The sequence below is a fragment of the Amphiura filiformis genome, chromosome 20 (genome assembly GCF_039555335.1).
Source record: "Amphiura filiformis chromosome 20, Afil_fr2py, whole genome shotgun sequence".
NCBI classification, from domain to species: domain Eukaryota; kingdom Metazoa; phylum Echinodermata; class Ophiuroidea; order Amphilepidida; family Amphiuridae; genus Amphiura; species Amphiura filiformis.
This window is the reverse complement of record NC_092647.1, coordinates 57,846,890-57,863,483: the sequence shown is the minus strand read 5'-3', so window position 1 is coordinate 57,863,483 and position 16,594 is coordinate 57,846,890. Positions and strand designations below refer to the sequence as shown.

General features: G+C 36.7%; 1 protein-coding gene across 1 annotated transcript in view; it reads left to right on the top strand.

The window, feature by feature from the left end:
* Positions 1-2,660: 2,660 nt before the first annotated feature.
* Positions 2,661-16,594, top strand: part of LOC140142396 (atrial natriuretic peptide receptor 1-like) — a 94,969-nt gene continuing 81,035 nt past the window's right edge. The window contains exons 1-4 of the mRNA XM_072164366.1: positions 2,661-3,091; positions 6,055-6,200; positions 12,978-13,644; positions 15,159-15,307. Of these exons, the coding sequence (XP_072020467.1) occupies positions 2,674-3,091; positions 6,055-6,200; positions 12,978-13,644; positions 15,159-15,307 (1,380 nt within the window). The 5' untranslated portion in view covers positions 2,661-2,673. The remainder of the gene's footprint in view (positions 3,092-6,054; positions 6,201-12,977; positions 13,645-15,158; positions 15,308-16,594) is intronic.

Below are 16,594 nucleotides of genomic sequence, written 5' to 3'. Positions count from 1 at the left end.
CAATAGACCGTTCGGGGGTTCTCAAAAATCATATTAACGTTCTCAAACGTTTGTGAATCATTCACGGCCATTTTTAAGGACGCGTCATTTTCTATGGCTCTCAACTTTTCAATCCATTTGAAGGCAATGGCACTTGCACAGCGACGACGCCTGGGAAATAATTATTTTGTACAGGCAAGGAAACTAAATCAATACCCGGGATCAATACACGTGTAACTGATATGCACGATTTGATATTCAGACTTTGGATACCGGGATAGAAAATGGTGAATATCTCACGTAATTTCTTGTTTCTAGACGCCTATTTTAAGGTTTGCACTTGAATTGAATATATGATAGTCGTAGCTTGCGTATTGACAAAGAACCATGTGTTTTGAACTAAAAAAACTGACAAAAATTCTGATTTTATATGTGCAGAACAAAAAAATGACAGCTGCCCTCATTCGTAAACACTTGGGTCACGGAAGATACGCGGTACTATAGCGCAGCGTAGGCCACTGGTGGAGGCAGTCTAAAAGTAGATGACATCTACAGAGGTCAATCACCAGGCTATTGTCAATAGCCTTAGTGGGATGTCCCTCGATCCGTTATGAGTCTCAAAACTATTAAACAGGTCGGAACAAAATGGCCATGCGTGGCTGTGGATTCGATCTACCATCATGGCGATTTCTGCCATGAAGATATCGGGGCGATGACACTGTGACTTTGGGACTTCAGTGTGTTATTTGCATGTATGAAATTTTGGCCTGCGCCTAGAGGGGGACGGATATGCCCAAAATCACAGTAAAGCGTTCAGTACTAATAATAATACCTGCCGATGCAAGACTAAGGTATATCATTATTTGTAACTATTATGATAGTCGTAGCTGTTAGCCCCGCTCGGCGCTGCAGCGCCGAGCGGGGCTAACAGGTCCCATTTTTCATTTAATAATAAGATGTGTTTTGAGATGTGCCTTTGTTAGTTAACAATATATTGCAGACGCAATGGATATTTCATTTAGTAAGGGGTTTATCATTTGATTTTTGTAGGCTTTGCATGTTAAAATCGTACATTTTCTTTTACGGTGGATAGGAGAGAGTGTTCTTTTGTTCTTAGCGGTATAGACTGATTGATTGATTGCAACAGTGGCTAGAGTTAGGGGAATGAGTTGTAGATGTTGTAGATTAGGCCAGTAATTTCTTGTCGAAATTACTTGGGGAAATTGGGTCGGTCGGGATTACATACAGATGTCGAATCTCAAACGCTGTCATTGGCTCCAATCTTTAGTTGGTAGTTGTTTAAAGACACTATAACCGCATCAATATTCTACTGTTTTCATATTTTTATTTAATATACCATATGCTATATTGTGTTTATAATATACCATATGCTATATTGTGTATATTCTTGCATAATACGTACGTTATATCGAGAAACTCTACTAAATGCACCGTTCTCGATATAGCGAACGGTAATTTTAGAGTTAGTGATATTTTACAAAAAAATTAAAAAAAGACACTTTTTTCAAAAAGTACGGTCGCGGCGAGCGGTCGGTATTGCCTCAGGCCAAGGTAACTTCCTGGAAAGCTGGACTGAACACGGCTACCCGAAGTGAATGTAACTGGTTCCTCATCCGAATCATACTGCCGCAGTCTGTATGAGTATGTACTCTCAGACACAGGGAAGAATAATGTGTCAAGAAGAATTGCTTAAAACTAATAGAGAGGCCGTAAAGTACGGTAATTCGCAGAATGTGCGATATTTTTTCGAAAACACTGAATATTACATGTCCAAACTACCACTCTGACAAACTACTTTGCCAATGAAATAGGAAAGACAAGATGCTGAAATGTGTCATCATGTTTTTTAAACATATTCTTCTGCCACACCCTGTATTGGTATACAGTTTTTTCCATGTAAAATGTGGTTCAACATTTAATATGTAATTATAAAAGACCAATTCTTGCATGACTATACGCTTTCTTTAGACATAATTTTAAACTTGCATCTACATGTAATTAGAGGTTAATGGCTGCGCATCAGTTGTTTTGAGGGTATTGTGAATATCTAAACATTGTGCTTTCACTGCTTTGAAACCGAGGAATATCCCGAAGGGCGCAGCCCCGGGGAATATTTCGAGGTCACAATACCCGAAAAATAGCTGATGCAAAGTCATTAATCTCTTATATTGAAGTCTTTGAGTCCTTTCTGTATCTTCTAAGATACGGTCCTTTGTTATGCCAAGGTGGACAAGGGATGGTCAATGTCTGTCGACCGTCTCACTATTTGTTGCATGCGGGTTAAACCTGAATTTGCCGCCCACAACGTTTTAAAATCTCTAGTGATATTTACTTTAATAAAGGCAGCAGTGAATAATAATTTAAAGCAAGTGGGATCATAATGAAGTTTTTGTTCAGTTATTTTTAACCATGGTTGCTAATACATATGGATATGCGTTTACTACTGTAGTGGTCTATCTATTGTGCTGTACATCTGTAAACTCATTTTTACAAATCAAATTAGGATTGTTTCTGCCAATTGCGGCAAATTTAATATTTCATAAATCTCGTATTCAACCAGCTATCGATATTGCACTTGAAACAACAAACAATCGCGTAAATAATGGCATATATCTGAATTTTACTATGTTCGCAATCTACAGAGATTCCGGACCTGCTTGTAGCCCTACCAATATGAAAGCTGGCGGGCTGTCAACGCAGCTCTATTACGAACATGGAGTGGTTGCTTTTGTTGGTCCTCTATGTAGTTTTGCCACGAAATCAGTGGCAGATTTGGCCGCATTTTGGAATCTACCCATCGTTTCGGGGCTGTCAACATCATCCGATTTAGATAACAAAAGACAATACAAAACATTTACAAGAACGGCTTTTAAGTTTGGAACGCTTGGTGTGTTTGTTGAACGTGTGTTCAACAAATTTGGATGGAAACGATGTTCGCTTGTGTGGGACGACAAAGTTGGAACGTGGAGGATAGCATCCAGTGCAATTCGAGCCAAACTTTTAGCGCAGAACATTTACATTCATGACGTACAAATATCGCTGTTTGCTGACTTGAAGGCGGCGTTAGAAGATGCTGCAACGCATGGACAAAGTAAGTAACTTTTCCTAAAACACCAAACATGCATCGTCAAATATTTATACTTTTTTGTATTTTAAAGAGACATTCCGAGATCCGTCAATATCATGCCACACTATTACATGTACCCACAAATAAAATTTTGATCACGTTACTATTGTAGTAATAAATCATTTTCATTACGTTTTGTTACCTGGAGAGAGATGATCATGTCTCACCTCTTTTTTCAACCAAATCGACGGTAATAACTCTTGTATTGAGGGATCGACATTTAACCACAAATTTCCTCAGGCAAAACTCACTTCCTGGGAACTAATACCATACAAGGTAATTTCTATGTAACTCATTGACCCATTTGTGTTTATACTGCCTCTAGCTATAATGACATCCTTGTGATCTGGTCAGCTCATTGACAGATACCCCAGCAAACACAAAACGTTTTCGACATCATTCGCAAAAGGTTAAAAAGGTTGTCAGAAAACGTTTAAATGTCGGGTTATATAAAGGGTATATTAAGAGTATAAATCGTTTTCATAACCTTAAAAAACATTTTTTGATAATCTACTGCTCAGCAAATAACAATGTTTTACAGAAAACGTTTAAATGTCGGGTTATATAAAGGGTATAAAAAGTTTTAATAACATTCCAAAAACATTCTTGAAAACTTGATACAAAACATTCTAAACAGAATGTTATTTTGGGGTTGAAAAAATATTTTGCGAAAAATGTTTGCCCAAAATATTTTTAATAACGTTTTAAAAACGTTTTTATGACCTTTATATAACCCGACATTTAAATGTTATTAAAAGGTTTTGAAAAAACATTTTAAGAACATTTCTGTGTTTGCTGAGTTCAAATATTTTAACATAATGTTATTTAAGTATTGACAAAATATTTGGCAAAAATGTTTGCAAAAATAGTTTACAATAACATTTTTTAAACATTTAAAAATATTGTTGTAGTGTAGTTTTCATAGAAAACGTTTTAAAACGTTATCATGACCTTTATATAACCCGACATTTTAATGTTATTAAAACGTTTTACCTAAACCAAAAGCCAAAATATAACTTATTTAAAACGTTTTTAAAACGTTTCTGTGTTTGCTGGGACGAACCTCAGGAGGGAATTCAATTTTTGATCAATTCTCTCCAGGTGAAATGTAATGTTAACTCTTTATGCCCGGGCATAATGTATTCTGTGCAAATCAAGTAGGAGATGCGATCTCAAAGACGGCCGAACCCTTTCAGTTAAATAGCTTCATATTGTGTTGGTAATTCTGAGAAGAATACAGGATGTATCAAAATGATTCGTACCCATCATGTTTATCGTCTTATGAAACGTCTGCTTCTTCCAAATAATCACATTCAACATTAGATCCTCTTGAAATGGCTACAATAATCTATAGGTTAATGACCGACCTTTCATTACATAAATCTACAAATTAGTTGGATGTTATGCTGCATTTTGATGTAGCAGTCTTGGCCAATGGGTACCAATCATTTTGATACACCCTGTATGATTTAAAGGTATTTTCCCGAAATATCACAGATATACTTTTGTAGGTCCTGTGGTTCTTGAGTTATGCTGTAAAGAGAGCAACAAGACTTTTGTAAAACTTACCTAACTCATTAACAACAATAAGTTTTTAAAGTATATGATTTGTAGAATGAACTTTTGCAAAATATCAAAGTGTTAGTTTCGATTTTTTTTTCGGCTGCTTCGACCAGCAATACCGAATCTACCATTAAAAAGCAAAACAAATGAGGTATAAGAAACAAATCGGGGAAAAGCATTTACCGCAACATCAGCAAGAACAGCATTTTATTTCAAAATACAAATTACGAGTATTGTAAAGTATATTTTCATTATTCAGCATAGATATTCTGGATTAAAATCGTTTCTTTATTGTATTTTTGTTAGAACAGCCTTTAGAAAAGTGAGCAGTGAGTTGCATTACCAAAGAATAATCTTATTTGCGGTCGCTAATATATTATATTGTATGCTGCTGTGAGTTGTTTTTTAAATAGCTTTAATGTAAGGTTTTCCTTGTATATTAAGTGGAATTTGCTAAAATTGAAATTGATAACATGTTTCAGGTACTAGTACGGAATAACTAAGAGAGGTTGCGATTCACGTCTAACTATTCAAAATCACGCGCTTGTGACGGATTGAGGTCGTATTATATCTAAAATTCCCGCCAAAATCAAAATGCGACCTTTGCATAAGCCCTAGACCGCTAAATATCTTGAGGTTTTTCGCCCTCCTGTTACCAGATTTAATCCGCACAAGGGTTGATCTTTGTCCCAGCCGGCTTGTGCTCCTTTTTGACGAAAAATCGAGACTAGTGGTATGAACGCACGTATTAACTCCCGTATGAATGCACGTACCGTATGAAATATCGCAATCTCTCTACTGAGACGCTTCTAAGCAATTATAGCTGGGCCTAATGTCACAAATCAAAAAGCAAAATCAAAATACACTTCGTTTCACTGAACACACGTATCGCGCAAGACGTTTGGAACATCGCAATCTCTCTACTAAGATGATTATAATTAAATTTCAATTAGAAGCACTTTTTTTAGTCCAATAAAAGTATATATTATATCCTGAAATTCCTCAATAAAATACTAATACTAATAAGGGGCCAATTATAGTTCTAGTCATAAAGTAAAGTTGTGATTTGTCTTTTTTATTTGTTATTAATGTATCAAGTTAATAATATATATTTATTATTTATTTATTTATTTATTTATTTATTTATTTATTTATTTATTTATTTATTTATTTATTTATTTATTTATTTATTTATTTATTTGATACATTTGTTTCTTTTAATTTAATGTACACGCTCTCCTTCACAGGATCGAGCACTCTTTTAATGAAAGAAGAAACGAAACTTTATATTTATTTATTTATTTATTTATTTATTTATTTATTTATTTATTTATTTATTTATTTATTTATTTATTCAATTTCAGTTATAATACTTTGTGCTCGTGGAGAGCTGATACGAGAAATAATGATCCATGCCTATAGCGCCGGTTATATCAACGGAGAGTACGCCTTCTTATCAGTGCCACTGTTTGACAACAAGTGGTATCTTGGCGATGATTCGTGGAAACAGGTGAGGTCATGATAATCAGGCTGGTGATAACAATTCGACTCAACTCGACATTTTAAAGAAACGTATAAAAAACGTATAATAGACGTATAAACTTGTTCTCTAAAATCAAGTTTTCTCAGCAATTAAATATCCCAATGAGAGAAATGTTGGTGCGTTGTATGTAGCTTTATATTATTTTTGTTTGTAAATACAAATTGTCAGAATCGGTTTCTTCAAATCTTTCGTTTCCATCCTTTTCACAAGATTTAAAAAAAACCGCATTCCATTATATAGCCATCGTCACCTGTCACTCTCTAGCATTCATTTTTAGTGCCTTACAGTGTGGTTCGAAGACTGGGGCGAAGTATTGTTTTAATTTATTTTTACTTACGGCACTGTGTCATTTTTCAAACACGCCTCAGAATGACATTAGTGGCCAAGTATCCTTAATGCACAGAGAAGACATAATTTCTTTTCTCAAGTAAGGGCTACGTGCTAAGAGTAAAATTGTATGTGTTTTGGAGTGGCCTTCTCTCCTTTTTCCTTTTCCTTGCTATTTTCTTCCTTTTCTTGCTATGCTTATCAAAGCTATCTGGGCCAGCATGCATCGTATTAGCCTACAGTGGATATCCAGGCTTGTGCATATTATTGTACATACTGCAGTTACTGTCCGTTTTCCTATACATAATACACAGTGCTCTTTCCCATTGACGCGTGACCTCTACAAATAGCCTACGTTAAAAGAATGGGGATATGCCTAGTTAACGTCGCTGTGTGAAAAATAACCGGCCAATATTAAAAGTACTCTTCTAAAGTTCTAGAAAATATAGTTCTGTAACATGTCCTAAATTTTTAGCTAATTTAGATGTTTGGAAATATTCGTACTTTGGTGTTTTAGTTAATGTTATAGGTAATAGTACATTGCCTAGTTAACGTCGCTGTGTGAAAAATAACCGGCCAATATTAAAAGTACTCTTCTAAAATTCTAGACAATATAGTTTTGTAACATGTCCTAAATTTTTAGCTAATTTAGATGTTTGGAAATATTCGTACTTTGGTGTTTTAGGAATGATATGTAAACGACAGATAACACCAAAAAATATGAAGAAATTATTTCCAAACCGTGTTAAGTCTGCAAACCACCATGTTTCTCATTTTCAAGAACGCTGGTTAACAATAAGCAGAGTTTTGTCTCATTTCGTAAACAAAAGCCCACACAGAATTGTTCTCTAGCGCTCGCTTTATAATCGTTCACTCAACTGAAACTATAATCCCAGCCATTGCTCCATTGTACGTGTAAAAGCAGAAACATATGATGTGTGTTTTTAACCAGAGAAGATATGAATTAATCAGTTGAGCTGCTTTCAATCAGTGTTATCTTGGTTTAATAGCTTTTAATGGGGTTTAAGTCCTGCAAAGGTCGAATTGAATTCTACTGTAGACATGACTGCATCATGATGAGCTTGGAATGGGCCATGGATTTCCCATGGATTAGCATGTGTTCCTCAGGGACCAACCTGGGTAGACAAACAAACAATATACATGTTATGCACAAACTAACTCTGTCCAACAGAGTGTGGGATACTGTAGATATGTCTATGTCTTTGTCATCATGGTCATTGGCCCGATCTATGGCTTAGGTGTTTCGGCTATAGGCCTTATTGGTGAACATTATTCGGTTCTTGTTATTGCGAGGGTCAATTAAGTCCCAACTTACGGCCGAGTACATTCACATAAGCGAGCGCCAGTCACGCATTACGCAACGCGCAACTAGCGTAAGTGCTTTCCCCAACTACATACACGTCATTCTATATCAATACGCGATGTTAAAAGTCTATTTTGTCTCCGTGCACAAGCCAAGCAAACTTAGTAACCGTGGTAACTGTAAACATAACATACTAGGTGATTTCGGATACTTTGGACAAAAGATGGTTAACTAAAATTATTTTGAAAAGCACTTTCTAGTCCGTATAACTTCCTCGAGTCGGTAAAGTAAAATCAATTGTCGAGATTTTCTCAAACACTGTTCATTTTTGAAGAAATCTGTTATGCTAGTCGGATATCTTGCATCATTTCCTTCCTGAAAATGTATACTTTATGTACTTGAGAAATACAGACTTTTAGGTACATATTTTTCAATCTGCGTCCAAAATGACAACTCTTGAAATTGGATTTCAACACAGTGTAACCTTAATTCACCATTTGAACCGGAGGAATCCGATTCCGCGTTCTAACTTCTAAACAATATACGACTCTTACATTGTCTTATGCACAAGCACAATTAATCAGCTTGATATGGCAACTCAAGTTGATTATGTTATGACTCTAACTCAACTCGAATTATAGGGTAGTTGCATCTATTATATCTAGGAATGTCTTATGAGCTCCTAACCGGGTCAAATTTCCATATGGAGTGCCAAAAATGGCTTTCCCCAACCCTCTCGGCCTGCAAAAAAATATTTCCAGCCCTTTACACCCCATCCACACTTTGTGGATTCCTAGTTTGTAAAAATAATATCAGGCAAATATGTTACTTATTGATTGTATTAAATTATACTTGGTCGTAAGTTACTACATAAGCTTTCAATAAAAATAGGCATCTACAAGCAAAGATGTGGCCAATTGTGTAAAGTAGTCCTAAAACAGCTTGAGCCAAGTTCGTGTCTTTGTGTAGCAAAAGTACCTGAATTGAGTTGAATCATGAACCATCTGGTCGGTGCTCTTAAGATGGGTAATTTATAACAATGGGGCATTTGTAGTGGTATTTGTAGTTATTTACGAGCATAATTTTGAAATAAATATCATATTAATTATCTACTAATGTCAATTAAGTGAAAGAAAAACATGATAAAAATTTCAAGGTCATTTCAAGATCACGGCTAGACTTCGTGGGCTGCAATATATATAATTGCTATTTTGAAATCTGTTGACGTTTTTATGATCCCCGATTTCCGGTCGATTATTTATCTATAGCCAAACTTCAGAATTTTTGAATAGATCGTCCTGCACTACAAGCAGGTTGCACTTGTCACCTCTGTATGTCTGCAATCATCGATTGAAGCTACTAATCTTACAAGTGCGAGTGATTAGCATTTCTTTGACATCTATGATTCAATTCATAGGTACCGCGTGAACGTTGTAGTTCAGGGCGATCTATTCAAAATCTGCAGATTAGAATCACAGTCGAGCCCAAGGTCATATAAGCAACAACATTGGCACATGCACTCCTTATATACGGCTCCAAGAAAGTATCCTTACACTTGGAAAAATAATTACAATTTCAAAACTGAACCATATTGGGGTAAATTTAATTTTTTAATAGATGCACTATCTAATCCGGCACATTTTGACACCCCATTGAATCCAATGTGACTTCAAGAAGCAAAGTTACACGCATTTGTTTAGACGAAGATCCAGTTTTAAAAGTGACACGCTGACCTATTCAAAACTCCACGGACTTAACATTTGATTTGAGAGTGGTACATGGCTAATTTGTGTGTGCCTTTAATTTAAAACAAAAGGAATAAAAGAAAACTGAAACAAAAGAGCTGACAAATAAAATGCAAATTATGAAAAGTACAGAGAAGCAAAAACTGAAATAAATACTGCTTTAAATAAAGTGTCATTGAAGAAACTGTGTAGTGTCTTTGTTGCGCTTGTTGGAATCTTTTTGCGCCTTCTATAGGCCAATTTGTCACTTTTAAAACTGGACCTTCGTCTATTCAATTGCTTGTAACTTTACTTGTTGAGGTCATATTGGATTCAACGTGTAGGATTATAAAGTACATCTATTACCAAAACAAATTTACGCCAATATGGTTCAGTTTTGAAATTGTGATTATTTTTCCAAGTGTAAGGATACTTTCTTGGCGCAGTATACGTATGTTCCTTGCTAGGAAAAACCCGTCAGCCAAATTAAAATATATAATTTCAAAATGGGCGCCACTAAATGACCAAATTGATGTTACAAGGGATCAAATGACCAGACAAGTATCACAATTTGCAGCTACCCAATTTTGAATCATTTATTAGGAAAAATTGTTAGCACGAGTAAACTCGGAGTTGGCCATGTAGATTTTCCCCACCAAGCGAGACATAAATACAATAATTTAATCTGATTTGTTTTACCTTGAACACTAGGTATTAGACTATTTAGGAAAAATACTTCACAATTAAACTGTGTCAATATTCATCACTTATAGCATCAGCGAATACATAGCGATGTCTATAAAATCTCATCATACATACTCATGCGCGAAATTGTTTAAATTATTTAAATTGCGATAAAAAAAAACAAAAAGTGGAAACAAAATACCATAATATCTGCCACAATATATCGTTCATGGTTGTCTTTGATACTCACAATGTGGAAATAATTAATATTGATATATTATTTAAAACACCTTATGGTTTAATGACTACGCCATGAATGATTATTACAGCTACCGTATCAAAGTTTAAATAAACAGGTGTTTTAATACTCTGATTGTCAGTTTAATAATGCAGCCATAATAATAGTGTATGTGAAAAAGATATATATAATAGCGCCATCATATAAATCGTCAGTCGCAACACGTAGTGGCGTACGTGCAGGACAATGCAAAATAAGTTTATGAGAAAACAAGAGCGGTTACCGCACCATAGCTGGACCATGTGGCTTCAGCCGAATGGGATGGGGGGGGCTTTGCTCTCTTTCATTTCACACCTTAGGGGGTCCGTACCTTCTTGGCATTTCGAGATATGAAAAGGACCCAAATATGAATGATGATGGTCATAAGGAGTGTCACCCCCGGTATGCAAATAATCTGTTTTCCACTTAAGTGTCCCTCCAGATTTCAGATTTAGGTTAAGATATGTTTTCTAGAAATTCGCAGAAAATCGTATGACGAGGCGATATTGCGCACGAAACAGAAGCATATTTTTTTGTCTATCGCTATGGAAAATCTCAGCCCAGAAAAATCATTGATCTCAGTGGGCCACACAACGACCGACCTGCATGCTGATACGTTCGGGCAAAAAACAGTGATGAAAACAACGTTCAAACGTCATTTTCTTTTTATTATACTCCTCCAGATTTCAGATTTAGGTTGAGACGTAATTTGTAGAAATTCACAGAAATTGCCTGACGATCGGTATTTCTAAGCGAAAGAGAAGAAGCACTTTTCACTCACGCTATGGATTATCTAGAACATGTTCAATTTGGGCATAGAAACAGTGCTGGTGAAAACAACGCTCAAAAGTAACTTTCTCAGATTTAGGTTGAGACGTATTGAAACCATACTCAAATATAAGACAACGATGTAATCTGTGTTCCATGAAAAAAATTCTACATTATCTGCCAAAAATAGCATCCTTTAACAAAATATCTGAATTGACTAGCACATGTCGACATGCGACTAATTTCAAGCTCAAAAACCAGCGCAACTTAAATCGCGAGTAGACATAGATTATGCAAACGCGGACGAAGCTCCCGCGCACACCACATTAACGCACAGGAAGAATGTACTTTGTTTTGACCTCGCCATATTTGACCATTTCCCTAATGAGAAGAGGTAGTTGTCGGGAAAAAAATGATGCTCTGTCTAATCCATCTTTATTTTGAATTATACACTGCTCCGTTACCTTAACCCTAACCCTCCTGAATACTACAAAATACTACTTGATATATGCGCTGTTCGTCCACGTGGTGTGATGACGCAATCGCCCTAAGTGATATATAGGCAAGGTTTCGGTGGCCAGCGAAGCCCAAGACCCGTGGCAAAGTGTCGTCGACCGAGTGCTTGGCATCCCACCCAGAGCAAACAACTTCTTTCCTACTTTTCTTTCTTTATTCTTTCCTTCTTTCCCTTTCCGTCGCCAAAAAGCCCCTCGGCGGTTAGGGTTAGGTTACCACTATCGAAACTCAGTATAGGCTTCCTTAACCCTAACCCTCCTGAATACTACAAAATACTACTTGATATACCGTAAACGTTCGCCTATTGGCGCACCTAGGCTCCTTTGCCTTGGGGTAAAGTTCATGTACAAAATAGAAAGCTCCCCCTCTAAGAATCACAAATAAACAATAAGGGTACGTGCCCTTATTTGCTGGTGGGATTTTTATGGGAGGGCACTTTTAATTTGTCTAAAATTCCAGTTATGTCAATGGAGCCCATAGCGCCATTAGGCGAACGTTTACGGTATGCGCTGTTCGTGCATGCATCCCACGTGGTGTGATGACGCAATCGCCCTAAGTGATATATAGGCACGGTTTCGCTGGCCAGCGAAGCCCAAGACCCGTGGCAAAGTGTCGCCGACCGAGTGATTGGCATCCCACCCAGAGCAAACAACTTCTTTCCTTCTTTTCTCTCTTTATTCTTTCCTTCTTTCCCTTCCCGTCGCCAAAAAGCCCCTAGGCGGTTAGGGTTAAAGTAACTATATCTGGAGATAATTTTGGTTTAAACCTTATATAAATTCGAATATATTATAATAAAAAACATTATTTGATGCGGTTTGCCTACAGTAGGCGTGGTTTTTTACGTCTTTACGTAACAACATTATGAACCATTTTAAAATCTCTGCAATTAACTTTATATGCAATAATATATCTTTACCGATGATAAATATGTTCGTTTAACTATCCACTGTATTGTTTTTATTGAGAATCTTTTGAATAAAAATAAAAATATTATCAGACTAATGGAAATAAGCTGAATATCCTGCGAATGCGTCGCTAGCTTCAACGGCAGAACTAAATTAAACAATACCCACGTGTGAACCTGAAGTCAAACATCATTTCCTAATAAAACTCCATATAGCAAGATGTGGATACATCTTACGGTAGTAATTATCTTGTCCCTTAGCGCTTATTCAAATGTAGCTGCTCGCACAATTGTCAATATTGGTATCTTACTACCAGAAGGTGAACGATACATATTCACCACATCGCGTGTTAAACCAGGTGTTGATATCGCTTTGGAGACAATCAAGCAACGTATCACCGAAAGCAAATACGTAAATTTTACCCTGACAAGTTGTTATCGAAACACAGGATTGTTGTGTAGTCCAAATCATATGATTGCACCAGGTATATCATCTGAATTGTACTTTCAAAATAGCGTAATTGCTTTCATTGGGCCGCCTTGTAGCTTTCCAACAATTGGTGTCGCAGACTTATCCGCTTATTTGAATGTACCTCTTGTGTCAGGTGTGTCGACATCGTCAGATCTGGATAACAAAATCCGGTTTAAAACTTTGACAAGGACTGCGTACAAATTAGGAACACTTGGGACATTTATGTATGAGATATTTCAGCGATACGGGTGGAGGCGATGCTCTATCGTTTGGGATAACTGGCCGACTTTCCGCTTGGTATCATCTGCAATTCGCAACATTTTAACATCTAAGGAAGTGTACATTCATGATGTTCCTATCTCAGATTATGGAAGTATGGAGGAAGCTCTTGATAGTGCAGCCATTAATAGCAGAAGTAAGTACAGTATTTATATGTATTGCAATTCATGTTTATAAACGTTGCAGGTGATCAATATATTGGCCTTCTTGTAAAATACTTTAGAGCTTGTGCAATTATCTGGTGCCCTGTTGATGATAAAATGTGTCAGTGGGAATTGTTGGGCAAGCCAAAGAAAGGGGGGCAGCAATAGCGGCTATTTTGGAAATATGGAAATTAACATTTCCCCTGTGTCCTTTTTTTGTCCTTTTTGTTTTGTTCAGCGGGGTGTTTAGAGTCACTAGCAAGCAAAAACATTGGTGTTTCATTTTTGACTCGTCTATTTTTATGTACTTATTGTAAGATACAATACAAAACAATGCTAAAATGTCCCACTTTGAGTGATCCTGCGTGCCACCTTAAGGACCACTACATCATATATCTTGACTTTATTTTCACAATGATACTTTTTCGTAGGGAAATTAGTGCGTTGCATGAATCTCGTGACGCCGTACAAAAACGTCAATTTCAACGTCACGGCCGATCATTTCAATGGACAATCTGTACATCGCACGTATGAATGAATCCTAAATTTTCACGGCTCACTGCTGCTTTATTATAATGGTAATGGATCATAGTTAATAGTTAGATCTTTCTTCGAATGTTCAATATCCTTGACTGCCTTTAATATATTGTAAAACGGACAAATTTTGTAAGTATTCTACGTTGTTCGCGCGTTCATTTCGTACGTACAGAATCTTCCATACGCGACCGCACTCAATCATACGAGACTAAGGAGAGGGATTTTGAATACTATAGACGGGCGTACGATCACGGCGTTTGTAAGTCGCAACATCTCTTAATAAAGAACAAGAATACGATTCTTGCTTACAATACGAGCATTATTATGTTCCCTTTGTATGTATATAAAACGAAGTCTTTATTAATACCTACTTATATCTTCGATCTCCTTCACAAAACAAAACGTGACATCTGAAGATTTCATGTTGAAACTCGTTTATGATAAACACCCTAATGTTGTTTTGAATATCAGAATATCCAAATTAGAATCTGAAAAGGGCTGTTCATAGTCTACAAAGTGTATGCTATTGGGGTTGTCACTAAGCTACCAGGAAACTCAGGGTCAGGTATCCCTCGGGGTATTCAAGGGCAGGAAATGACTTTCCAAGATTGATTTTCTAAAATTAAAAAAAAAAGTGATAAGTGATATAAAAAAAATAACACATCCTGATTTTTTTGGTGAATATTTCATATCATGTAAAAATATATAAACGTTTCATTTCACTTGCAGAGTGCAATCTCAGTAATATGTTGTATTCGAGAAATTGCATGAATTTTAGGAGAAAACACAAACCAAAGAATTAAAATGGTCATGATTTTAAAATTGTCCAATTTCCTGGCGCCGCCACTGCAAAGAAGAAAGGGGAAATCGGACTATTAGATTACATTATGTTGTGCGCATTCCATCTTAGTACTTCCGGTTCAGTCGCTGTGATTCAAAATATGTTTTTATTCTCTATTTTTATTTTCAGTTATCGTTATCATAACACGTGGTGAGCAAGTACGAAAGCTAATGATTCACGCATACCACACGGGTCTCATCAGCGGAGAGTATACAATGCTTACGGTCCAATTATTTTCTGGAAACGACTGGCATGCAGGAGACTACGGCTGGCAGCAGGTAAACTAAAATAAATATCAATAATATTCTCTAACAGAATAAATTATTATAGTCCCAATGTCATATTGAAAAATGTCAAAGCAGAATATGTATTCTTGCGAAATTTGTGGTTAAGAAAAACTGTAATTTTATGAAATTTTAGATTTACATAATTATTATGTAAGATTATGCAATTAAATCAGTAAATCAAATAAAATGTGTCATAATCAGATTATTGCTGGTGTGAAAAAACATTGTAATACTAATAAAAGTATCTATTATACAACCGTTATTTTTCATATTGCGTTTCACAAGCATTTGTGAAATTGCAAGACGTGTGTGAGTGTCAATGCAATATTATATCTTGGGAATTCGAGTGTGGATTAGAGGGTGGGGCGCATGTGCTGGTGTCAGTCGATTAACAAAATCAACGGCCTAGCCGATTAAAAAACTGCGATGAAGAAGCACCTATATAGAAGCAGAAGCAGAAGCTCCTACGCACTGGCCTACCGACCGCGTAAAATAATGCTTTCGTCAAGCGAAACTACGCAGGTTGATCGGCAAAAGCACAAGTACCTAACGCACTGGCCGGCCGATCGTTTAAAATCACGCCTTCGTCACGCGATGCTACGCCGGTTGATCGGCACTGAAGCAGAAGCACCTGTCGCACTGCCCTACCGATCGCGTAAAATCACGCTTTCGTCGCGCGATACTACGTAGTTTGATCGGCAGAAGCACCTATCGCACTGGCCGGCCGATCGCGTAAAATCACGTCTTCCTCACGCGATGCTACGCAGGTTAATCGGCGTCATGGCATTGACAGTCAGGTTGGACGGATCCTGACTGTCAAATGAGTGTATAAAGTCAGAAGAGGATCATATAATACATGACTAAGGACTAAAGAAGTGCCCCCTCGTCTCTGTGTATGATCTTGGATCCACGTCTTCTATTCTCCGGACTGGCAATACACCTTTCATACATAAAGTCGGTATTAGTTTAGTCGAAGCTATAGAAGTCAGGATATGATCTTGACTTCTATAGCTTCGACTAAACGCTACCTAGCATCTACAATGGCTACCATTAGCTCGCATGAACATAATATGTGTCATTCAGATGATGCCAACCGGTCATAGTCAAAAACGTTGATTGTAGTATTTGTTGGTAGATTTGAGTGGTAGACAATATTAAAATATTGTCTACCACTCCGTCTACCAGCAAACTTAATAGATTTATTTAACCGAATTTTTACCGTATAGATCAGCCTATCAATGACAACATGGCACCACAATTTACCGCACGGGAGCGCAC